The 25,219-nt window shown below is 39.2% G+C and overlaps 1 protein-coding gene across 1 annotated transcript; it reads left to right on the forward strand.

The window, feature by feature from the left end:
* Nucleotides 1–115: 115 nt before the first annotated feature.
* On the forward strand, nucleotides 116–22,484 carry TIGAR (TP53 induced glycolysis regulatory phosphatase). Its single transcript, XM_079140378.1, has 6 exons — nucleotides 116–285; nucleotides 7,068–7,105; nucleotides 11,415–11,536; nucleotides 16,123–16,200; nucleotides 19,910–20,020; nucleotides 20,890–22,484. Exons 1-6 carry the CDS (start codon nucleotides 254–256, stop codon nucleotides 21,313–21,315), a joined length of 807 nt encoding a protein of 268 aa, XP_078996504.1. The 5' UTR covers nucleotides 116–253; the 3' UTR covers nucleotides 21,316–22,484.
* Nucleotides 22,485–25,219: the final 2,735 nt, after the last annotated feature.

Here is a 25,219-nt window from a genome sequence, read left to right on the forward strand (position 1 = left end):
GCAGGAGCGCAAGCGCCACAGCCCTGGGCGGGGCCTCACCGCTCCCCAGTCTCCTCAGACCTGTCCGCCTCCTTCCGTTCTGATTGGCTTTTCGGGGATGACGCAAGAGGCCGTCTCCGCCTATAGTTGCGGAGCCGGCCGCCGGCCGAGTGGCGGAAGTGCCGTGAGCGAGGTGAGCCCGCAGTGCAGTAGCCGCGCGGGGCTAGGACGCAGAGCTGTGGCCATTGCTTCACCTCCCTCCGGGCACGTGAGGATGACGCGCTTCGCCCTGACCGTTGTCCGGCAGTGAGTACTGCTGTCGCAGGGGGCCTTTCTCTCTCCATTGAGTATCGTGGAGTGGGTGGATAGAGCATGGATCTGTCATCTCTTATTGTCCCGGCCGGCTTAGTCTTCGGAGGGATGACTTGGAAGGGACTGTTTCAAGCCTCTTTGGTCTGGGTTATCCCATTTCGACCCCTCTTATCACAACTACCCGAGTGAGGAAGGCAGGTCTTAAACAGCATCACTCCGATTTCACGTGAGGAAACAGCTATAGCTGAGTAAATGCTTACGGTTCTCACTTAGTGGCAGAACTAAAGCTGAAGAAAGACAACCCTGTTCCTCAACTTGTGTGCACCGTTTTTGCTTCCCAGCAGATTCCAGAGAGTTTGCAGAATTGCTCGTCCTTGGCTGATATTTTTAATGCTTGTCTGCCTTCCGTTTCTGCCTTCTCTCCCACTCTGCTGTTCCCTCTGGTTTACCAGGGCAGTTGGCTCCACGGGCATGTATTTCAGATTTATTTCCTTCCTCTCCAGAGATTACAGTTCTGAGAAAGAAAAGAGGGCCTCAGCCCTCCTCTTGGCAGACTGCCGACACCCAGAACAAATATTTTTATCATAACACATTGCATGGAGCTAAATCTGTTTTTATGCTCTTTTTTCCTTCACAGCACCTATTTGCTGAGTGTTCGTGGGACGTGCACATTTAGAGTGGTTAAAGAGCAGAAAATTTTCAAGTTAAATAGCTGAGTTGGAATCTGTCTCCAGGATGGAGTCCTGTAGCCTGAGTCTCTGTTAACTGGCTTAATCTTTCCAACCAGTTTCCTAATATGCAAAATGGGGATAATGAATACGTATTTCACTGGGTTATTGTGAAAATTAAATGGGGAAAGGTAAAGTGTATGACATAACAGAGGGAAAGAAATACATCCAAGAAGTAAATAACTTCTATAGGGACAGCTCCAGCAAAATGCAATTGGTTCTCAACTCTATGTATAGTCTATCAGACCAGCATTTTGAGTAAGTTTTATGTGCCATTATAGGGAATTATAGGGATAAATAAGATACTGTTTCTGCTTTCATGGAACTCATAAAGAAAGAACCCTTATAGTATTTAACCTTGTCAAGCCTACTTTAACTGATGTGTTTTCTCTCACATTCTTCCCTTGTAGGAAGATAATCTTGGGAATCATCTGGAATTGCCCTTTTAGGACTCAGAAAATCTTAATGTCTCCCTATCTCTTCTCCCTTCCGCCCCTCACCCTCATATTTTACAGAAAGCTTTGGGAGGCTTCTTGACCTACTTGAGGTCATGCAGCTAAATTGGTTAGCAAAACAGGAACTAAAGCCCGATTACCCGCGCCCTGCTTTTTTCCAACATGAGAGTGCTTTCTAGATCCAGTACAGTGTCAAATGATTGAAAACCTCGTTTAGGAAGTCAGAGTTAAGGCACCCCTTGAAAAGTAAGGTGATCCCTATTCAGATTCTTAATAGACAAAGTTATATGAATGTGGATTTCATTTCCTTCTTTCTGCTTAAAAAGGGCTTTATGTAAGAGAACGTCATAGGAATCACTTAAAAACCATCTCTTAATAAATTATTAGGTACCAAGCACAGGTGTAATTAGAATCTGACAATAAGTGGTGAAGTCTGACATCCTCAGTTCCCAGGTGAGGAAAATGAGGCAGAGAGGCCATTTAACTTGCTTAAATTCACGTGGCAAGTTGAGTAGGCAGGATTTGAACCAAAACAACTTACCCATTGTGTTCTGCCTCTTTTATTGTGTTAAATCCTAGTATTGGAATATTACTTAAATATCACTGGACGTATTTGAGTCTTCTCTGCCCCCCATAAGATAGTTGTGATAAGAATAATTTTATACTTAGGAAAATGGAGAAAAAGTGTTGGAATAATCAGGAGGGCTGTGGTTAACTGTTTTATTGTCAGAGCCATTCCATCTTTTTTCTTGAGAGTTCTTAGAGCAAAAAAAACCATAAAAAATGAAAATAAACCAAAAATACAAACAACCCCCCCTCCCAACCAACTAGTGGTTCTTTCAGGAAAATAAATGATTTCAAATTTGATAATCAACATAGTTGAATAAGATGAGTTACTAAAGAGTTGAAAATTTTTATGGAGCTTTATAATGTATAATGCATAAGTATATAATTTTTACAATGCAAGGAAATTTTAAAGCAACTAATCCATCATGAATTTTGTACTCTTACTGTATGTGTGTTTGTCTTTCTCATACTTTGAAGTGAATGGACCAATGTGTATCATTTTTGGAAAAGAATGCCCAAGATTCCCAACTTTACGTCTATCATTATTAAACTAATTTCTCATGATAGCACAGCATTGTTGAAAACTTCAACAGATGTAGGTGGGCATTATCATCCCCTGATAGGTGGCAAATAGTTGTGAGTGGTGGGAACATGAGGTACTTAAGGCTAGTGGAATACTCCTATAAACTGAATCCATTGTGCTGACCCTGACCCCCAAATGCTTTTTTAAAATTATTTTTCATACTGGGAATTGAACTCAGATGTGCTTAACAACTGAGCCACATCCCCAGGGTCTTGAGACAGGGCCTTGCTGAGGTTGGTTTTGAACTCATGATCATCCTACCTCAGCCTCCTAGCCACTGGAAATATAGGCATGCACCACGATACCCAGTTCTTGTTTTTTTTGTTTTTGTTTTTTTTTTTAAAGCAGTTTACCTGTAATCCTGCCTGGTTTAAGTCAACAGGATATATTAGGTTCCTGCCAACAACCTGTTATATGCAGAAGGGCAGGCCCAAAATGCCAAAAAGAACACAAGTTACCCTAAAGTAGGGTAGGGGGTTTTGTGACCCTTATACAGACTAGATTCCAGAATTGGAATTCCCCCTCACCACAACATCAGTAAGAACAGATTCCAATTAGAACTAGTCAGCATGGATCAAAGTAACCCAGAGTTGCCTTGTTTCTTTCTCATGTGCAATAGGGACCTAAAAGTCTGATGCAATTATGATATCAGAAGTCAAGAGGTGGACCTGGGTGGGACTCGGGGAAATTTCCCAGGGATCCCCAGTAAAACTGGAGGGCAGGAGGGGCACGCTGTCCTTCTCTTTGAGAGGACCCACTCCCTCCCTTGAGAGTGTCCCCTTTTCTAATAAACTCATGCCCGTTACTGAGTGACATGTCTGAAATCTTTCTGGCATGATCACAAGAACCAGTGAGAGGACTGCTGTGGCCGCCTCATCTCAGGCTGGCCCTTGCTCTGTAACAACCGATACAATGCTGCTGAACACCCTGGTTCCTTGATATAATTTTTGTTATTGTTTGCAGTCAGTCACTTGCAAAACCACCCATTTCACTTCCATTTGTAACTGACTTATAAAACTTTAAACTTTTTTGTAAAGTAAATTTACATTTGATGACTTAAAGATGATCAATTAGTAAAGCCTACTGATAGCCAAATTGATCTTTCTTATTCTACTTCTGTGGAGTACTTTTTGTTAAATGCTAATCATTGTTTTAGACGTTAAAAAGGCAAGCAAGGCAGTATTAAATCATTTGTACTTTAATACTTTTTTAAATACATATGTAATGCTATATTACTGTGATATTGGTTCATGGGCATTGGGGTGGTCAACTGGGGAGAGCCTTTACAACCATGATGGAGCTATGTATAAACAAAAATGTATCATGAGTTGGGTATCTTACAAGTGTTTGTTTTGTTTTGTTTAATCCAGGAATTGAACCCAGGGGCGCTTAATCTCTGAGCCATATCCATAGCCCTTTTTATATTTTATTTTGAGGCAGGGTCTTGCTAAGTTGCTGAGGGTCTCAGCGAATTGCTTAGTGGCTAACTTTGAACTCACAATCCTGCTGCCTCAGCCTCCCAGCTGCTGGGATTACAGGCGTGCACCACTGTGCCCTGTTTTTCTTCTCAAACCTTCTAGTGAGAGTCTCTATATTACTAACCTTTGAAATCTCCTGTTTGCAAATGAATTAATTGTAAAGAAATTAGGATTAAGCTATATTCATGACTAAATATCAGGAGAGGTTTTATATTTGCATGTACACTAAAGTATATTTATTCTGAAATGTATACTCATTTCTCATGATTGTCTTTCCTATGTCAAACTGAGTATTGTCTGTTGAATTCGAATCCCTCAAAAGGACATAATAGGAAAATTAAATTTCATATGATTTCTAAAGAAATTCCACAGAATATAAATCTGGACTAAAAAAAAATCCTTTAAATGAAGAACAGTGTGATAAACTACAAAATAAATGATGCATATTTGTGGGCCTATAAATGGCTCGTCATAAGACTTCATTTCTTGGCATAAGTCTTTAGATTCTTGCAGAGTTGGGTGTTGTAATTTGGAAGTGGATCACACTGCAGTTTTGAAAATGAGTGGTGTTATTCCTGACTCCTTCAAAATATATCCCTGTGACCTTTCAGCTGCCTCCTCCTCCTCTGCTGTGTCATAAGCCAAACTTCGGTTAAGTAAGGGAAATGGATTAATAGTAAAACCTATTTTATCCATCTCATTTCTACTCCCCAAACTAATTTTAAACACTTGCTTCAAGGATTTATGTAACCTTCTTGGTAAAGCCGATAAAAGCTCTAAATTTCTTATAAAAGTTTTAGGGAAAATTCAGTTTTTGGACTCCTACTCTGTATATTTATAAAGTGGTTTGAAGGCAAAAATATCTTGTGATTATTATAATACCACTATGTAGTAGCAGTCTCTGTTGATGTATAGCTAAAAGAAGTCCTGCATTACATCACAGCCATTTTTCTCCTTTTGCCAAAAATCATTAGATGGTGGGGAAGCACCTTTACAAAACTATCAAATTGCTGGTGTTTCATTTTTGGTAACTTTAACAGCAGTTCTTTTACTCTTCATCTCAGTATGATTATGCGGTTAAGATAGGAATTGAATCTAATGCATAGTACTGTTTTCTAGATGAGAAATGACAGGGTTTCCTGAACTTGTCCTGGGCGCTGCTAATCCATCTGCACAGTAGAGGTTAATATTCTCTTTTGTGTCCACTTCTTAAGATTCCAAATGAATTCTGGATTATTATTTTTTACCAAAGCATAAATAGTTCTATGTACAGTAATTTCATTTGTTTATCATATTTTTATTTGTAAGCTAATATGTCAACATATTTAGAAATCAAAACTATTCTCCCTGTTTTCCTACCCATAGGTGACCAAGTTTCTTGGTTTCATTATGTGTCCTCCCAGTGTTTGTTGTGCAGATCCAAATATTTTTTCCCTCCTTCCTGAAAAGGTGGTGTTCTTTTTATATTATTCTATACCTTGATTTTTTTTTTTTACTTAATTATGTATCTTTTTACATACAGTCTCAAAGGACACAGCTACACATTATTCCATTGGGTATATACCACCGTTTGTTAATGAAACCGTTAATAAATGGTTCTTTGAGCCATGGTTGGGGAAACAAACTTCCTGTCAATGTACATTTGGAGTATTTACAATCCTTTTCTATTAGAAATAAGATTATAGCAGTTAGTCTTTTTAATATGAAGAAATGCAGGTATTCCCAGTAATGGGGCTGTGGTGTAATATAAGCTCACCAGGTAATTCTGATGAGGTTCAAGTTTGAGATCCATTGCTCCAGGCAGTGATTGATCACAATGGGCAGGAGTCCAGGCAGAGACTCAAAGTTGGTGATTCTGACTTGAAGGTCTTTTGCAGTTCTTTTCTGAGTAAATCAATCCCACTTGAGATTTTTATTATTATTTTAAACTGCTGCATCTTCTCCAGTAATCAAGAAATTGCAAATTAAAATCAAAGTGAGATGAATTGTTCAGTTACCAGACTGGCACAAAGTGAAAACTCTGACCTTACTGAGTTTTGGGAGCTTAGTGTACCACACCACCGGGGTGTGTAAATTGGTGGAACCACTTTGGCATTATCTGGTAAAGCTGTATGTTTGCATACACTATGTCTGGGCCAGCCACTCTAGTGCAGGATCTGTATTCCTGGTCATGCCTCAACAAACATTTGTTTAAAGCCCAAGAGTTTCAATTGGATTCTCCTTGATCCTACTTTGTACTTACTTGAGGATTGCTTTTATTATGGGTCTACCCTGTCATCCAGTCTTGCCCATGTACTCTCCTCTCCTCTCTTTCCTTTCCAGCCTCCATTTCCTTAGTTATTTGGTGACCAGTTTTCTAGTCCTCTCACACTTCTGGTTGCTTCAAGGTTGTTTGAGTTTGTTTTGGTTTTTAATTCCTAAAAATTGTACTGCCTAAGCCTCTGTGCAGTGTGCAGTGGTTTGCAGAATAGTTTTCAGTACTACAAAATGTTGCTAAGGTTTGCACACTTCTTTCCTATTCCATTCTGATGCCCTTTCCTTGGCTCAGTTCAAGATCAGTGAAAGGACTGATCTTCATGTTTTGGTTCTGCCTTTAAAAGTAGTTTTGAGTAATATATTTATTTTGACAAGACTATTTAACAAAATAATGTGTGCACATATGTAAGTATTTTTTAAATAGCATTTTCCTCTTATAGTTCGTTTAAGATTGATCCCTAATCTATACATTTTAATTTGGGGTAGTTTGAAATTTTGAACTCATAATTAGAGCTGTAGGATGAATTGCATTTTTATAGGTTTGATTATGAAGTGTGTTATAAGGTTTGATTATGAAGTATGTTAAAAGGTTTGATTATGAAGTGTGTTATCTTTATGAATATCATAACCCTTCATGACTGGTTTTCTTCCTCTCAAAAATGATATAATTTGGTATTAAAGCTTTTTTTCTTCCCTCTTTCTATTTTAGTGGGGAAACAAGATTGAACAAAGAGAAAATACTTCAAGGTTGGTATAATCCGGTTGTTATTCTAGTTCTCTGCCTTATGTTAATGCGATATGTGAGTTAATCAGATTGGGTAGGGTGGAGTGGTCTGGGGGCAGCACTATTCTGGGATATACTTGGATTGAGATTTCAGACTTAAAGTATATAACAGCCACAGAACAAGATCAGAGCAATTGGTAACCAAGAGGAATAAATCTCTTGACTGAACTAAATGAGTGGAAAAATTTTCCAGCTGGGCAAGGTGGTGCACACCTGTAATCCCAGCGATTCGGGAGACTGAGGCAGGAGGATCATAAGTTCAAGGCTAGCCTCCGCAATTTAGGGTCTCACTAGGTTGCTTAGGGCCTGACTATCTCAAAAAATAAAGAGGACTGGTGGTAAAGTATCCCGGAGTTCAATTCTCAGTACCAGATAAACAAAAGAAGAACCACTTCTCCAAATTGTTCTTTACATGTAGCTTTGAAGAGGCCTAGTCAGCTGATTAAAAAGTTATATTGGTTCTAGATGTCTTAAAATATAACTGTCTAGATTTAAAATGATTCCTATTTGGAAACGTGAAATTTTCCGGGTGGTGTTAATGGTATTTTCCAGCTCAGATAGTTATTTTTAGTAGTAACCAAGAGCTTTAATTCTTCTGTGTGTTTGTTACTTTATTCTGAACTGATTCTTCCTCCCTTGTTCTGTTAGTATGGACTCTGGATTTTTCAGTTATCCTGTGATCTAGCTAGGCTTTTTAAAGACTATCCTGGGAGAAGTTTCAGCTAGACCTGCTATTTCTGTGCTGTGATTATAAAAGCATTTAGTTTTATTTGAGGGGTAGTGACCTGGGATTTATAGAAATCGGTTTTTATTCCCTTTTCTGGCGACTACTAGTCTGACACTTAAATGAAGCTGCTTTTGAATGACTTATACCCCACCCAAGTTATCCTCGGCCATGATCCACAGCCACCACCTTGTCCTTTAGTACCGCTCGTTTGTCTTACTTCATTAGAAACTGACCATGGAATGAGAATAAACGTCTCTGTATTCATTTTTAGTTGTTGTCTTTTCGTTTTGTATTCTTTTCCCAACTTAGTTGGATTCTTAGTTCTTTAAAAAATATACATAATCTTTTTAGCTGGTAAGTCTGTTTACCTTTATTCTGGTTACTGGTGTGTTTGGACTTCCTTTTTTCTTTTTCCCCTTCTTTTTGTAGACTTCCTCTTTATTCTTACTGGTTTTTATATCTTAAGTTCTTTTTTTCAGGCTTGTCTTACCTTCCCTACTGGTTCCACCATTTCTGGTCTTTTAATGGTTGCCTTTGTTTTCCCATTCATAGTCATTTTAGTCAGTTTATGACAATGGACTTGGTGACTGAAACCACACGTTTATTTCCTCACAGCTCTGGAGGCCAAGTCCAAGATCACGGTCTTCCCAGTCTGCTTCCCGTTTTGCAGACTGCTATATTTTGGTTGCATCCTCCCACAACTGAGAACAGAAAGCAAAAGTTCTTGTGCCCGAGCATGCTCATGCTCCTTTTTCCTCTACTGGGGATTAAACCCAAGGGCACTCTTACCACTGAGGTACATTCCCAGCCCTTTTTATTGTTTATTTTGAGATAGTCTTGCAAAGAGGCTGGCCTCTACCTTATGATCCTCCTGCCTCAGCCTCCTGAATCACTGGATTACAGGTGTGTGCCACCAGGCCCAGCTAAGAACTGTCTCTTCTCATAGGGTCATTCATCCCATTGATGAGAGCTTAACCCTAAGATCTAATCACTTCCCACAGGCCCACCTCTTAATACCATCACCATCTCCCTAAAATACCAATTTTAGGGAAACATGAATATTCACCCTAACAATACCAAATGAAGTATAACATTAATTTCCCCTCTTGAAAAATACAAAGGACTTATGTTATTATTGTCTAGCATCAGTCTTTTTTTTAATGACTTGACAGGACATTATTGCGTATTTGTCATTCAGGCAGTGTTTGCACATGACCTGCTAGCTTTGCTGCTTGTCATTTCTTTTGCAACTCTGACCTTCTTTCCAGAATTATGTTTTTTGAAAGGTTCTTTGGTGTGTATGGATGGGTTGATGGTAAAGGTGATTTCAATCAGTGCACACAGTTCTGGACGGACAGTTCTTCAGTACTTGGAAGATGTTAATCTATTCTTATTTTGGCTTTCATTGTTCCTGTGAGGAAGTCTCTGCCAGTCAAATGGTATTCCATGTTTACATCTTTCTCTATAACTGCTTTGAAAATCTTCTCTTCGATTTTAGTGCTCTTCAGTTTCCCTTAATATATCTAGGAGGATTTTTAAAAATTATTCTATGTGATATACACCGTGTTTCCTTTATGTGTAGATTAGTGTCTTCCCTCATTTTTTGAAAACTCAGCCATTATCTCATGTTTATTTCTTCATTTGCTATTTCACATGTTTATTTTCTCCATTTTTCACGTCCAAAGATTCTGTCTCCCAAAGATGGGAGGTGATTAGGTCATGAGGGTGCCCGCGTGAGCATGCAGGACTTATAAAAAGCTCACCTTTAAGAGCTCTCACACCCTCTTTCTGCTATTTGAGCACATAAGGGAGAAGTCAGCATTCCGTACCCTGGGAGAGTCCCTCACCAGAACCCAGCCATGCTGACACCCTGATCGTGCACTTCCAGCCTCCAGCACTGTGAGAAATCAATATTTGTTGTTTATAAGCCACTTAATCTATGACACTTTGTTATAGTAGCCTGAACTAAAACAATGCATGTTGGGAATTCCCATTCTTTCCCTGTTATCACCAGTATATCTGTGTTCCTTCTCCTTGCATCTGTGCTGCATTCTGTGTGCAGCTCTGAATTCATTACACCTCCCCTCAATCACATCTTTCTATCCACTGAGGGTTTTTTTCCCTTTCTTAGCAATTCTTGTTTTCATTATTAAGATTTATTTGATCTGTTAGAAAGCTGTCTGGTTGATTTTGATGCTTCCTGTTAATTGCTTATCTTAATGTATCTTTATGATCAGGAACAGACAGATGTGAGCAGTGGGAACATGAGGTTAAGGGAATTCTATAAACTCGGTCCCCTGTGCTGACCCTTGTGTCCTTTCTTTTTTAAAAAAGCAATTTACCTGCAGCTCTGCTTGGTGTAAGTTGACAGGATATGTTTATTTTTCATCAAACAACCTGTTATCTGTAGGAGAAATGAAGGCCTAAAATGCCAATAAAAAGAACATAAGTTACCCTATAAGGGGGGCTTTTGTGACCCTTACACAGACCAAATCCCAGAACTTGGGAAAGTAAGGATAATTCCCCCTAACCATAAAATCTTTAAGAACAGCATGTGTCAAACCTAGAGTTTGCTTGTGCAGAGAGAACTTGAAAGCCTGCTGTCATCCTGCTGTTAGTCAAAAGTTGAGGTGGACCCGGGTGGGTCTCTCTGGAATTGTCTCTGAGACCCCCAGTAAAACTAGAGAGCAGGAGAGGCAGGCCATTCTTCCTGTCTCTGAGAGGACCCACTCTCCCTTTTCCAATTCCTTCTAATAAATTTGTGCCTGTTACTGAGTGACACATCTGAAATCTTTCTGGTGTGATCAGAGGAATTGGGGTTGCCTGCCTCAGCTTCGTGGCAGACCTCTGTCTGGAACATTTATGTCTTATTCATAATTAATTTTATAGGTTTTCTTTGCTGATTTCAGTGTCTGAATTCTTGGTTCTAAATCTGTTTTTTCTGCTGACTTTCATTCATGATGGATTATTTTCTTGTGTATGTGTTGAATCTTTGGCTGAACTATTTGCTCAAAGTCAATGGATAGCTTGCTATCCTCTCTTATGAGCGGTTTGTCCTGAGCAGGATCTGCGTTTGAGTTTACCGTTGGCCTGAGATGACTTTAGCCTCCTTAGAGGACCCCTTGCTTCAGTTCAGTTCAGTTCTCCCACCTTGCTGTCCCATGCAGCAGGTCTCCTCCCCGAAACCTTCCAGTCTGAGCCGATGTGGCAGCAACTCCGTATTTCCCATGTCAGTTTTCACATTGCAGCCCAGGGATCTTTGGTGGCTTGGCTTTTCCCCTTGGAAAAGTGGGTTGCATTCTGTGAACCCACTAATGCCAAGCATATAAGGTTTAATTATTTTGTAGTAATAAGGCCCTTCACAGCATCTTGATAGAATCATGGATTAATTTTACAGAATTCACTGTTGGTTCTCTGAAAAGTTATGTGGAAAAGTACCCAAGGAAACCTTTTATTAAAATGAGGTAGACACGGTTTCTGTTCTCTTACATGTGGCTCGATTTCCACCCCTTGGTTATATTTTTGAATGCTTTGTTTCACCACAGGACAAGGAGTGGATGAACCTCTTTCAGAGACTGGATTTAAACAAGCAGCTGCTGCTGGTAGATTTCTGAATAAAGTGAAGTTTACTCATGCTTTCTCCAGCGACCTCATGAGGGCAAAGCAGGTGAGCTTAGGGAGAAGGTCTAGGCTGAGAGGTCCAAAGTCTCAACAATTGTGTAAGCTTGAAAGATCTGTCACCAGAGCCCACAGGGAATTAAATCACATAGTTATCACCTCCTCCCCACTCACTCATCCCTAAGTGAACTCCTTTCTTTTCTTTTCATTGAACTCAGTTCTTTTTCTTTTCTTTCTTTTTTTTTTTTTTAAGTAATTTTTAAATTAGAATAGCTTTGGAAAAAAATTGCACAACAAAAAATTAAGGTATCATGAGAAAGCCAGCAGGAATGACAGATAGGAGATCAACCCACAGTCACATCAGAAAATAGAATGACCAGAGACAGTAAAAAAATTCTGAGTCCATAAAGCTATAGATTTCTTTAGAGAACAGATCTCTATAAAAATGACACCAAATTTTATTAAAAAGAACCAAGTCAATTTGTAAAAACTCAGTGGAAGGAGAGTTTTTTGATGTTCCATGAGGGAATAATAAGGTTGGAGTTTTACCTCCCTGCATAAACAACTAGAAAACTCGACAATAAACGTGAAACCTTGGGCCTGGGGTTGTAGCTCAGTGGTAGAGTGCTTGCCTAGCACAGGTGAGGCACTGGGTTCCATCCTCAGTACTGCATGTGAATATATAAATAACATAAAGGCATTGTGTTCATCTACAACTAAAAAACAGTATTTTAAAATGTGAAACCTTAGACTTCAGGCACCATGGCTCTGGGATGCCTGGATGAGGTGGAACAAACAAAATGAGCCCTGGACCGTCCAAGGCCATTGCCAGACTCTGGTAGGGGGTACAAAATAGAGCTTGATGGTTCTAGTGATTTGAGGAAGGAAAGCATGGACTTTAGGGACAATAAGGTGACTAAAACTTGGGGTTCAGAGAACTAGATAAGAACTAGAGAAAGAACTCTAGAAATATGTATAGTGGTCCACTTAAATATGTCAAAATATATTCTACTGTCGCATATAACTAAACAGCACAAATTTTAAAAAATTCAACCAAAAAAAAAATCTTTGGACTGTTATCTGCATATCGGTGGAGGGACACCACATGAGGGCAGGCAGGACACAGCTGCAGAGGAGAGAAGAGTGGAACAATTCCTAGAGCTCACAGAGGACGGGGAAGCATTTGAGTCTCCACCAGCCAGAGTGCAGGGATTTTGTTGAATGCACAGGGCACGTAGTAGTGATTCCAGAATGATCACTCCCTAGCATGAATGAGAAAGAAAAATGAGGTCAGAAATAGAGGATAAAAAACAAAAATCCTAAAAAAGAACCAGGTTGATCTAGAGATGAAAAATACAATGTCCCGAAATGAAAGTTTCACAAGATGGAACTAACGGGTTAGGCGCTGTAGAAGTCATTGAACTTGAAGACAGCAACAGAACATTCCAAATCTACTGTGGGTCGGAAAGAAAGAAAAGCTAAAATAGGGAAGACAGACAGCTTCAGGGAAGTATGGGACAGTGTCTAACAATCCAATACATGTGTAGTTGGGAGTCCTGGGAGGAAAAAGGGGAAGAGGAGGTAGGGAGTGGATTTTTAAAAGTATATTCTGAAGATGTGAAGATTGAAAGTACTTTGAAAACTCAGATGAAAGATTTTTTTTTTTTTTTCTCAAAATTGGAGAGCCCAGAAATAGAGCCACACTTATATAGTCAATTGTAACTTTTGTTTTTTCAGTCAGTAGGGTGTTGACAAAGGTACCAGGATAATTCATTGCATAAGGGCAGTCTTTTCAGTAAATGGTGATGACACAGTGAACATGAGTATCAACCCTTACCTTGCACCATACAAAAAAATAATTTGAAATTGATTATATAAGCTGGATTTTATTCAAGTAATAGTTTTGTTTTTCTTTTTTGTTGGGGTGGGGGTACCAGGGATTGAACTCGGAGACCCTCGACCACTGGGCCACATCCCCAGCCCTATTTTGCATTTTAGAGACAGGCTCTCACTGAGTTGCTTAGCACCTCACTTTTGCTGAGGCTGGCTTTGAACTCGTGATCCTCCTGCCTCAGCCTCCTGAGCTGCTGGAATTACAGATGTACACCACTGCGCCTGGGAGAGTTCTCTGTTCTTTGCAGGGTACCATTTAGAAAATGAAAGGGCAAACCATGGGTTGGGAAAAAATTATAAGTAAGTGTATTATATGTATTATATATGTTATATATGTGAGTGTATGTGTATATATAATCTGTGTGTAAATTTTTTCTACTCAATATAGTTAGACAAACTTTAAAAAGGGGCAAAAGATTTGAATTTAAACAGGAACTTCACAAAAGAAGATATATTCAAGGCCAGTAAACAAATGAAAAGATGCTCAGCATCCTTGATCATCATATAAATTAAAACCACAAATTAAAACCACAGTGAGATGCTGCTGCACATAACATTTGAATGACTAAAATTTTAAAGATTGTAGAGCATCTAAAAATCACACATTGCAGGTAAGAATGTAAAAGAAACCAGCTACATTGGAAAACAGTTTTTATAGTTTAACACATGCTGATTATTACCCAGCAGTTTCAGTCCCAGAAACTTATCCGAGAGAAATAAGAACATATGTCTGCATAAAGACTTGTGCATCATTGTTAAGTAGCAGTTTTATTTGAAACAGCCATATAATAGAAAGAATCTGTTTATCAGGAGGTGAATGGATGAATGAACTGTGGTATATTCATACAGTGGAATATAACTCAGCACTGAAGATGAAATACTAGACATGTATCAACGTGAATGAATCTCAAACATGCTAAACAAAGGAAACAAGACACTAAAGAGAACATACTGCATGATTCTATTTATATGAAACTCTGGAAAAGACTGTACAGTTTTATAAAGCAATTCAATTGTTGCTTGGTCCAGGGTGGGAAAGATTTACTGGCATGGGTGTGAAGATATATTTCAGGGTGATAAAATTCTTTTGTATTTTGATTTTGGTACTTAGATGGGCGTATACATTTGTCAAAACTCAAAAAACTGTAGACTTAAAATAGGTGTATTTTATTGTTGTAAATTATGTATCAATAGTCAATTTAAAGCATGGAATAATTTAAAAACAAAAACCTCAGTGAACATACTAAGTTGTAGATTACGCACAGCTGGCAAGATTGACAGTAACCTAAATGCCACACAGTATGACTGATTTAAAATGTAAGTTTAAAAGATGTGAGGGACATGATGGGAAATTGTAATGTCTTTCAAGAGGAGATGTCAGAGAAAATGAGGAAGAGGCAGTATTCAAAGGGGTCCTAGCTGGTCTTACAGAATCACTAAAAGACAGTGGATCTCAGATCCAGGAAGTGTAACCAGTCCCAATCAGTAAATACAAAAGAGATCCGCATCTGTGTTCATCAAAGCAAAGCCAAGATTCTGAAGAATGAGGACAAACATCATCCTCTAGATGAGTAGTAAGGCTATCTACAAATGTGTCAGTATCAGTAAGAACCTCGTCAGTGTGCTGAGAGATGGCAAGGATTAACCTAGGGTTTGAAAAACCTTTTTGTAGAATACAGGTGAAATGAAAACCTTTCAGACAGACAGGGCCTAAAGGCATTTTCAAAAACTATTGAAAGGAATATAATTCCAGAAGGAAGGTCTGAGTTCCAGAAAAAGAACAGTGAGCAAAGAAATTGGCAAAGGTAAACATAAATACAAAGAAATACTGATAACGTGTATAAAATAGTAATGATAGTCTAATTTATGGGGTGGGGTGAAAAAGCAAGGTAGATCGTAGACTTAAATCATTTCTGTAGTTTTGCTAATATAGTGTTTCATGTCCATTAAAAGTAGCCAGATACACAGTAAAAGAGGGAAGCATGGACACAAATGAGCAAAATGAAAAACAGACCCAGGAGTTGCCATAGACCTTAAAATACCCATGTTATGCACAGGTGAGAGATGACACTGAGGATCTCAGCAGAGAACTGTGAACAGTAAACTTTAAACCAAGTACAAATTCTAGAACCAAAAATAGGATTGCAATTAAGGCTGATGGGTGTATTAAACAGCAGTTCAGACACACCTGAATGGAGATTTAGAAAATGGAAGAGAGGTTAGCCTACGTTTTCTGTAAGGAGCCAGATGATACAAATTTTAGATTTTGTGGGCTCTGAGGTATCTGTCAAAACAGTACATGAGTGAATCTTGTGTCTGTGTTCCAATAAAACTTTATTTACAAAGCAGGTGATGTTTTAGATTTGGTTTGTGGGCTACAGTTGGCTATCCTGTGAACTAGGACATAGTTCAGCAGAAAATATGAGAGGTATGGAGAGACAAAAGAATGAGCACAACAGAAGAGGCTTTTTTTTTTTTTTTTTTTTTTTTTTTTTTTTTTTTTTTTTTTTTTTTTGTGGTTTTGGTTTTAGTGGTGCCAGGAAAGGAACCCTGTGCAAAGTAGTCAAGTTCACTGAGCTATAGCCCCAGCCAGAGGCGGCATTTACACAGGAAATTTATTGCTTGGTCTCTGGCTTTTTTTTTTTTTAATCTTTAATAACAAAGGTGTCATGTATTATGTTGATATTTCATGATGATTAACATTTTTTATAAGAAAAGGAACAGCTGTGTTTTTCTTTACAGACCATGCATGGGATTTTGAAGCAAAGCATGTTTTGCAAAGACATGACCATAAAGTATGATTCAAGACTTCGAGAAAGGGTAAGTGACTTATTTATTGTGTTAGTCTCATTCTCATTGCTGTGACAAACCCCTGAGAAAAATAATGTAGAAGAAAGATTTATTTTGGCTTACGGTTTCAGAGGTGTCAGTCCATAGTTGGCTGGTTCCATTGCTTCAGGACTGAGATGAGTGAGAACATCATGGTGGAGGAAAGCTGCTCACCTCACATAGACAAGGAGAGCGAGGGTGGGGGAGGGAGGGGAAAGGAACAAAATATAATCCCCAAGGGAAAAGTAGAGTCCCCAGTAACCTTCCTCCAAACAGGCCTACCTGCCTAAAATTTCCACCACCTCCCATTTAATCATCCATGGATTAATCCACTAATGAGGTTAGAGCTCTCATGATCCATTCGCTTCCTAGAAACCCCATCTCTTGAACATTGGCATTGGGGACCAATTCTTAAACACATGAGCTTTAGGGGGACATTCCATATCCAAACCATGATATTTATATATTGTACTTTATCATAAAATTTCAGTTAGCCACCTCATTTTATGTAGCTAAAAATTCAGTGTGGTCCTACTGGAATCTACTATGTGACAGTCACTTTTATGTATTCTCGTTGTACTTTTTTTTGAGTATTTGTGGTGTTAGGTGTCAAACCCAGGGCCTTGCTCATGCTAGGCAGTGCTTTACCACTGAGCTACACACCCAGCCTGTAGGTAGCACCTTTGAAATTATGAAAATTAGATGAGATGTGATAAGCATCTTGAATTATGAAAGAAGATATATTTGTAAGAATTTGAAACTATATGCAAGAGTTTAAAAGTGAAAAATTCTTACCTTCCAATTCTACTCCTCACAAGTATGAATAGATTTTCCTCTCGCCCATTTTGTATACCAGAAATTAGTCTTGCCAAGGCTGACTTAGCAAAGACATATAGCAATGTCAGAACTTAGATTTGAACCCAAGACTCCTAGAAAGGTTTGATTTTTATTGTACTCTCTTAAATTAACCTGTAGCTCATTAGCATCCCTGCTAGCTCTACAAAATGTTGAGGACATTTTTAAAGAATGGCTTCTCATAACATGCATGTGTTCTGTTATTGTTTGGAATGGATCTTAGAGCTCCAGCATAAAGACTGCATGTGGGCTCAGTCTGTGCCTGGGAACCAGGGCTCAGAGCTTGTTCAGGATGTTCTGAGCCCTGAGCAGTGCCTGTCATCACAGTAGGCGAAAGCATCGTCAGTGTGCGTGGCCGTCTCTCACCCTGTGCTCTCTCCTAGAGTAATTTCATCTCCTGTGATTTCAGTTGGTGAAATCCCAGTGATTTCCAAATCTCTGTTTATCTGAGATGGCTTGCCTGAGCTGCATGCCTCCTGTTGGTGTCTGATCTGTACACCCTGCAGCTACTTTCCCCTCAGTGGGATGAGCTGCCTTTACCCCAAGCTGCTCCTGCTTTACCTGTTGGGCAAGCCATTCATTCTTGGCTTTTTGTCTCTGATGCCATACCACCTACCATTTAGTCAATTCTACTCAGTTCTGGAAGCTATGCAGACATTTCTCTGCAAACCCCTGCCGCCATCCCAGAGCAGTTCAATGTCCTCTCCTACCTCAGTCATGTGCTAGTGATTTCTCTCCTTTCTTGTCTTGCCCTCTCTTTTCCTAACCTAATCTCCAACTGCAGCCTGAGTCATCCTTTGCAAGTGTGGTTGCTATACCCTGTTTAAAACAGTTCACTAATTTTCTTTAACCTGGCTCCCATAGTGCTATGTGAACTCATCTGTCGCCGCCTCGCCTTCTCTTCCTTAGTGCTTCATGTGTAGCCTCGGAGTACTAGTTGGGCATTGGCATGGTGCTTACCACATGCTAGCATTCTTTTCAAGCACTGTAAATTCATTCAGCTTCATAATCTAGGTGTGAAGATTGAAAAACCTCACATTTTAATCCCCATTTTATAGATGCATGAAGCAAAGCACACAGAAGTCAAGTCTGTGCCCAGGATTACATAGCCACCTAACCCTGCACTTCATACTGTGGAACACTGATCACAGGCCTCTCAGGGTCTTCTCTGAATCACCCAAATGCTTCTGGCAAAAGAGCCAGCCACGTGAACATCTGGCCTGTGCTCCACACTGCCTGGAGCATTTACTCTCGACCTGGCAGATTTCCACTCACCTGTCAGGCTTTGACCCTGTGTGATTTCCCCAGGTCCAGAGGAATCATCTCCCCCAGGTGTGCCTGTGTCCTTCCTTTCCTCCATTGTGTCCCTTTTCACTAGTGCTCCTTGGTCAGCAGCTGGACCACACTGGTCTCTGCACAGGTGTCCAGTGTGTTTCATGGTGGGACTCAGGATACATAATAAAGGAAAGTTTCCATTCCTTTGAAATCAAAGCAAGTGATAATTTTTACTGATCCCTTTAGTAATAGAGATTGCTTCGTAGATATATATATATATCTTCATAGCAAAACAAGCATATATTTTAATAAAAATGGTATTTTACTATTGGACTTCTATTTGATGATGTTAGGATCTTTTGGCATCATCAGTGCAAACTAACAATTTTTTTCTTTAAATTTTTTATTATACAAGTGACACATTATCATTGTAAGGAATTAAAAATGATTTGGGGAAAAATAGTTAAAAAATCTATACCACTCACAGATAAACACTGAACATTTTTGGTATGTATGTTCCTCATTTTTTTTCCTGTTTGTACATTTTTCTAAATAGAATTCTTTGTACTGCTTTTAAACCAGCATTTCTCATTTATTGTATACTGACCACTTTTTGGTGCCTATAAATGCACCTTGATATAATCACCTAATTAATGACTTCATGGATATTCCATATTTTATATAACCCAGCAACTACTAATGAGCATCCAGGTTGTGATTAGATTTTCGCTGATGTAAATAATGTTAGAATTAACTACAAAGATGTTTATTTTATTTCTAGAAATGGACATTGCTGAGTGCATACTTTTTCTTATATTAGCTCTAAATTGCCTTTCAAAAAAACCAACTTATATTCCCATGAATGGTCTAGGAGAGTTAGTTTTTTCACATCAACATTTGATATCATCAATTTCTTTGATTTTGCAGTTAATAGCTGAAAAATGGTGCCATTTAATTTTTGTGTTCTTGATTCCTAATGAGGTGGTTTCCCCATGTTTCTTGGCCATTGATTTCATTTGTGACTTGTGTGTCCTTTGCTTGGGTTCAGCCTTAATGGGCCTAGGAAACAAGTGAGTTTTAGAATCACCCAGATCTGGGCTTGGATTTTAACTTAGCTAACTACTGTCTGTGAAAGTGGAGGCTAGTTGCTTAGCCTCCTTGATACTCAGCTTCCTCCCTTATAAAAGTGGAGGAATATTCTGTACTTGCTTCAGAGTGCCACTGTGAGGACCAAGTGAGAGAGAGTGTGTGGATAGGAGGTGGCCAGTGCGGTGCTTTGCGTGTGTTCATCTCTAGCCCAGGAATCTGAGCAAAACTTGTATTTGTTCAGTAAAGCCTGCCATCATTTCTTCCATACAACCCTCTTTGAACATAGTATACCACTCAAGGTTTCTGTTGTACTTTCTAGGCTTCATGGCCTCCTACCGAATACATTCAGTTTAGAAGAGATAGACTACTAAAACAAATACAGGAAACTAAGCTTATTTCTGGAGCCATCCAAATTTGCCAAAAACCTGAACTTAATTGTTACATTGCAAATTCATGAGGCATCTTTGTTGAACTATGACAGAAATACGGGACTGCGGAAGGCAAGCCGCTCAGCGAGCTGAGGGCAATGGCCAAAGCAGCGGGGGAAGAATGCCCTGTGTTTACACCGCCTGAAGGAGAGACATTAGACCAGGTATGTACCACTGTCCCCAGTCGCCTTGTTGGTGGACTTAACAATGTCAGGATGGCTGAATCTGACTCACTTGTAAATTAGATGTTTGTGAATTATAGCCAAGCAGTTCAAAAGTTGCTTTGTTTATAAAACAACTCTGCATGATGTTATTTCCTTTTTCCTTTTTAAGTCATCCTTTCTTTCTCATTTGCTGGTAAGTTAGCAGCCATCACTGATGATGGATTTAAGGAGATATATTCTTGTACATCTAAGAAAAAATGGTTTGATAGTGAAGCAATAGCGGGCAGTGGTGGTGTTTAGGAAGGCAAGCGTGGTGCTGTTCAAGGGGGGATAAGCAAATCACTCAAGGGCCAAATCATTCAGAACGTGAACCCTGGCTTCTGCTGCCCTGCAGCTCTTGAATGACATCCTCACAGTGCTCATGCTTCTACTGAATTGTCTTCTTTGAATTGTGCTATTGGTGATTTTTTCCCCCCATTCTTTATCTATGTAATTTTCTGATAGACTTTATATTACCTTGGTAAGAGAAAGATTTGTTGTAGTTCCAGCTGAACTGAAGTGCCAGATAGTTTCTTGGCAAGCACTGTTTTATGACTTTCTGTTCACTTGTAGATTTCCTTAACCTAGTGCTCTGAAATCAGGAAGTAGGAACTGTATCCTACTCATCTGTGTCCCTGGTTTGCCTCCAGAAATGTGGTGGGCACTTACCTATACCTGTGGAATCCCTGACTGAATGATCAGAAATATAGATTGAGATTCATCTGCTTTTGTGTACTTACATGGACCCATTAGAAAAGCAGGCAGTTATGTCATGTTTGTTTTAAGGAGGTCATTAATGTCCCTTCATTTCACATTTTCTTTCTTTACAGGTAGAAATGCGTGGAAAAGACTTCTTTGAATTTCTGTGTCAACTAATCCTGAAAGAAGCAGGTCAAAAAGAACAGTGTTCTGCGGGAGCTCCGAGCAGCAATCTGGAAGCTTCTTTGGCAGAGATATTTCCTTTAGAAAAAAACCGCAGCTCTGAAGTTAATTCCGACAGTGGAGCTCCAGGATTAGTAGCCAGTGTCTTAGTCGTGAGTCATGGTGCTTACATGAGAAGCCTGTTTGGTTATTTTCTGACTGACCTTAAGTGTTCCTTACCAGCATCCCTGAGAAAATTTGAACTGTCGTCAGTCAGTCCCAATACTGGGATTAGTCTCTTCATCATAAGCTTGGAGGAAGGAAAAGAACCTACAATGAAGTGTGTTTGTATGAACCTACAGGATCATCTAAATGGAGTGACCGAAACGTGCTGAGTTTAGATCTACATCAAAATTCTATCAGTTTTGAGCCTCTGAAGTGTGTGCCTTTGGCTTACTTTATTTCCGTCCTTTGCTAGTGCTAATTTGGAAACAGTTAAAAGTCATATTATAAACTCTCCTGGAATGTCAGCCACACCACACAGTAATGGAAAGCCGTTTAGAATTGACTTACGTTGTCTGAGTGCAGCCTGCGTTTTCTATCCTGCTTGGTCCCATCTCTGAGTTATAAATGGAAGGAACTCAGTATTGCAAGTTGGGGGATTCATAACCTTGATACTGGATTTTTTCCCCTTTTAAAAAATGTTTGTTCTTTAATGAAAAAATCTAGCCTATTTTATTGATTTCTTGGTTAAAATACTGTATATTTTTTTCCTATCTCATCAAAGTCTTGAAAGAACTATTTATATTTCCCATTGCATATTTATATTGACTGTTGTATTTTAAAAGAAAAGTTCTTTAAATGGAAAATTCATACCATCATAAGTTTATGTAAAGTAAAATGATAAAATGACACTAAAACATTTTACCTAGAAATCAGCTGTTGGGATTTTTTATTCTAGAGGGTTTGAAATATGGGTGAATGCAGATTGTTGAGTGCAGAGCAACCTGGGGGAGGAAGCTAAGACTTCATCCGACTAAAACACATTACAGATGAACTCTCTGGGCAGAAGGTAAAAGAGCAGTATGCTGTAAACAGTATCTTGCAAAAGACAAGTGAGTGGAAGCCAAGAAAGTCCCCCAAAACAAGTTTGACTCAGAGCGAAGACCACCATTCACTTGCTTCATATTTAACCTGTAGGCTGAAGAATTTTCAGTTTGATGAACACTCCAAAGAAAGGGAACAGTTAATAGTGAACTATGTGGTAACCTCAGAACCAAGAGGGAGCTCATTGAAAATCATGGGGCAGAAGGCACAAATGAAGTTGCCTCTTCTTTCCACCAGATGGCACTGGAGGAAAGGAATCTTGACTAACCTAATGTGGACATGGGGTTGTTCCTTCAAAAGTCCTTGTCTAAATGAAGTCAGTAGATTGCTTTTAAGTAATCATGTTGATGAGTGCCATGAGTCTCACCTTACAAGAGGATGAATGTTCAACCCGTCAGTTAAGGCTAAAATCACTGATGTTGACATGTCCTTTGATTATCAATTTAAATCAGCTGTAAAGTTCTACAGCATCCTCAGTGTGTACAGCAGTATCCTTTTTTTCTGCCTATATTGAAACAAGGCATGAATTTGAGCACCAGAGGAAGTATACTATTAGTAAATACTTAAAATAATAACCTAAAAGAATAACAACCTCATTCCCACTGTCCCGAAGTAATACCTTTCCTTTTTTTCTTTCCAAAGAAATAAAACATTGAGATGTAAGAAGAGTTTCTTTTCATTCTCACAGTGCTGCTCCCTTACAGACGCGACCAGTACAGTGAGTGTATATGTGTTAATCTGTTCTTTTCATCTTCACCTCGTGTCTGTAAGGCAACAGTATTATTTGGTGCTTTAGAAATGTTTGTAAATATCATCGAGCTGTCTGTATACTTTATTTTTACCTAATCTGTGTTGGAGCACTCTTGAGATAGATATAGATCTAGTTAATTATAATCACTATACTCTAATGAATAAATTTAGCACATTTGGTTTATTCTGTGAATGGACATTTTCAGTAATTTTCTATTGAAACATTGTCACAAGAAAGAGTCTTTTGCCTGGCTCCTTGTGCAGAGTGGAAGTGGTGCCTGGTGGCTCTTCATGGTGGCTCTGCTACTTGTCAGTCACACTGGCAGTATCAAGAATTCCTTCTACAACTTGTCAATACTCAGTACCATCTAACTAGTTTTTGCTAATCTGAGTGAAAAATATTATCTCACTATTTTATTAAGTTTTTCTGTGATTACTAATGGGCATTTTTTCAAATGTATGACAGTTCCAGTCTCCTTGAATTGCTGAATCACTAGTTTATATTCTTTGCCTCGTTTTCTATTGGCTTTTTCTTCAGTTGCAAGAGTAATTTGACAATTTGCTTTCATACATGTAAATATCTTCCAGTTAATAACTTGTCTTTTAGATGTCATTATGATGCATTTTTTTCACGTTTAAAATTAAGTCAAACCAGTATGTCTTGTCCTTTTGTGTGTATGTGTGCGCACATGGGTCTTTAAGAAGCCTTCTCCAACATGAGGTCATAGATTAATCTTTTTTTTTTCCTTGTAGTTTTAGAGGGTTTTTGAATGTCAAATTTTAAAATTACCTGGACTTTATTTTGTTAAGTATAAGGTATAAATTCAGTTTTATGTTTTCATGTGGGTGAAAGAGTTACCAGCACCATTTTTGAGAGTCTGTTCCTGCCAGACATGGTGGTGCACCTGTAGTCTCAGGTACTCAGGAGGCTGAGGTGGGAGGAACACTTGAGCCCAGGGGTTCGAGATCGTGGGCAACATAGCAAGACCTCATCTCAAAAAAATAAATGAATAAAAATAGTATATTCCTTCCATGACCTGTGAGCGTCGTTGTCACTCCCTCATACATCCACCTGTGCTGGTCTATGGACTCTTGAGTGCTCTGTATTCCACGTCAGTGTCTTACTGTGGCTTTGCAACTGAAGGTCTCACAGGGTGAGTACTTCCTCTTGTTCATTTTTATGGTTGCCTGTACTATCGGTACACCTTTGTTTGGTCATATAAATTTTGGAATCAGTTGGTTTTAGGAAAATTATGTCACAAAATTTTTAATCACATGCATTTCTTCATTTAGTCATTCAATAAATATTTTTTTTAGTATGGCACGTATATCCCAGGCTAGCATAAGAACTTGAGAGCTATTATAAGAACTGTAAATATGAAGCAAGTAGCTCAAAATAAAGTCCTTATCTTTGTGGAATTTAGAGTCTGTCAAGAAGACAGTGGTCAGTGCTATTAAGAAGAAAGGATCTGGGGAATGGAGACTAAGGGAGATGTGATGCTTTGTTCAGGATGAACAGGAAGGACTCTGAGGTGGTACCATCATATAGAGGCAGGAGAGTGAGCTCTACTGCTCTCTGGAAGAACCTTCCAACACACAGTGCAAAGGACCCAGAAGAGACTGGAGAAGGAAACTGGATGGGAGTGGGGAGATTGTGTGGGCATCCCACATAGTGGCCTGTGCTAAGGTCTTGGGCTGTTACCCAAGTAGGTTGGGAAGGCTGTAGAAGTTTTGAGCAGAATGACTTATTCATGCAGTAGCCTCACCCTGGTTGCTGTGTGGACAATGGGCTGTAGAGGGGGCTGTAGGAACACAAAGCTGGAGGCAGCCAAGACTAAAGCAGCAGCTGTACCATTTCAAGAAACAACCAGGGACATTAGCAGGTCAGAGACCCCCCAGTGATAGACCGAGGAACCTGGACACTGAGTGCCTAGATTAACTTGGAGAAGAACTGTCCTCTTCCCATCTGTGAACATCATAGATCATTTTCCTGGGTCTTTTATCCAATGGTGTTTTGTCATTTTCTTTGTAATGTTTTTCCTGCATTTTTTTTTTTTTTTTTGAAGAGGAGTTTTAGGTTTATGACAAGATCGGGAAGAAGGTACAGAGATGTCCCATGTATCACATGCCTCCACGTGCACAGCCTCCCCACCATCACATGCCTTACCAGCAGTACATTTGTAACAATAATAAATCATAGACACATCACAGTTATCTAAAATTTTAGTTTACATTAGGGTTTACTTAGTGTGAGTTCTGAGGGTTTGGATAAATGTGTGACTTGCATCCGCCATTATAGTGTCATACAGAACATTTTCAGTGCCCTAAAAATTCTCTGTGCTCTGTGTATTTACCTTCTCTTGTCTTCCCTGGTTGTCAGGTTTAATCCTAGGCCTGGCAGGGGGAAGGGACACTTACTCAACTTCATTTTCCTACACAGCT

The sequence above is a fragment of the Sciurus vulgaris genome (assembly GCF_902686455.1).
Source record: "Sciurus vulgaris genome assembly, chromosome: 5".
In the NCBI taxonomy this organism is placed as follows: domain Eukaryota; kingdom Metazoa; phylum Chordata; class Mammalia; order Rodentia; family Sciuridae; genus Sciurus; species Sciurus vulgaris.

What these genes read in the sequence shown, in the direction of transcription:
- TIGAR (XM_079140378.1), top strand. Translation starts at nt 254, where the DNA reads ATGACGCGCTTCGCCCTGACCGTTGTCCGGCA. An exon ending in CAAAGAGAAAATACTTCAAG is followed by an intron (nt 7,106 to 11,414) that starts GTTGGTATAATC and finishes GTTTCACCACAG; the next exon opens with GACAAGGAGTGGATGAACCT. An exon ending in ATTCAAGACTTCGAGAAAGG is followed by an intron (nt 16,201 to 19,909) that starts GTAAGTGACTTA and finishes GAACTATGACAG; the next exon opens with AAATACGGGACTGCGGAAGG.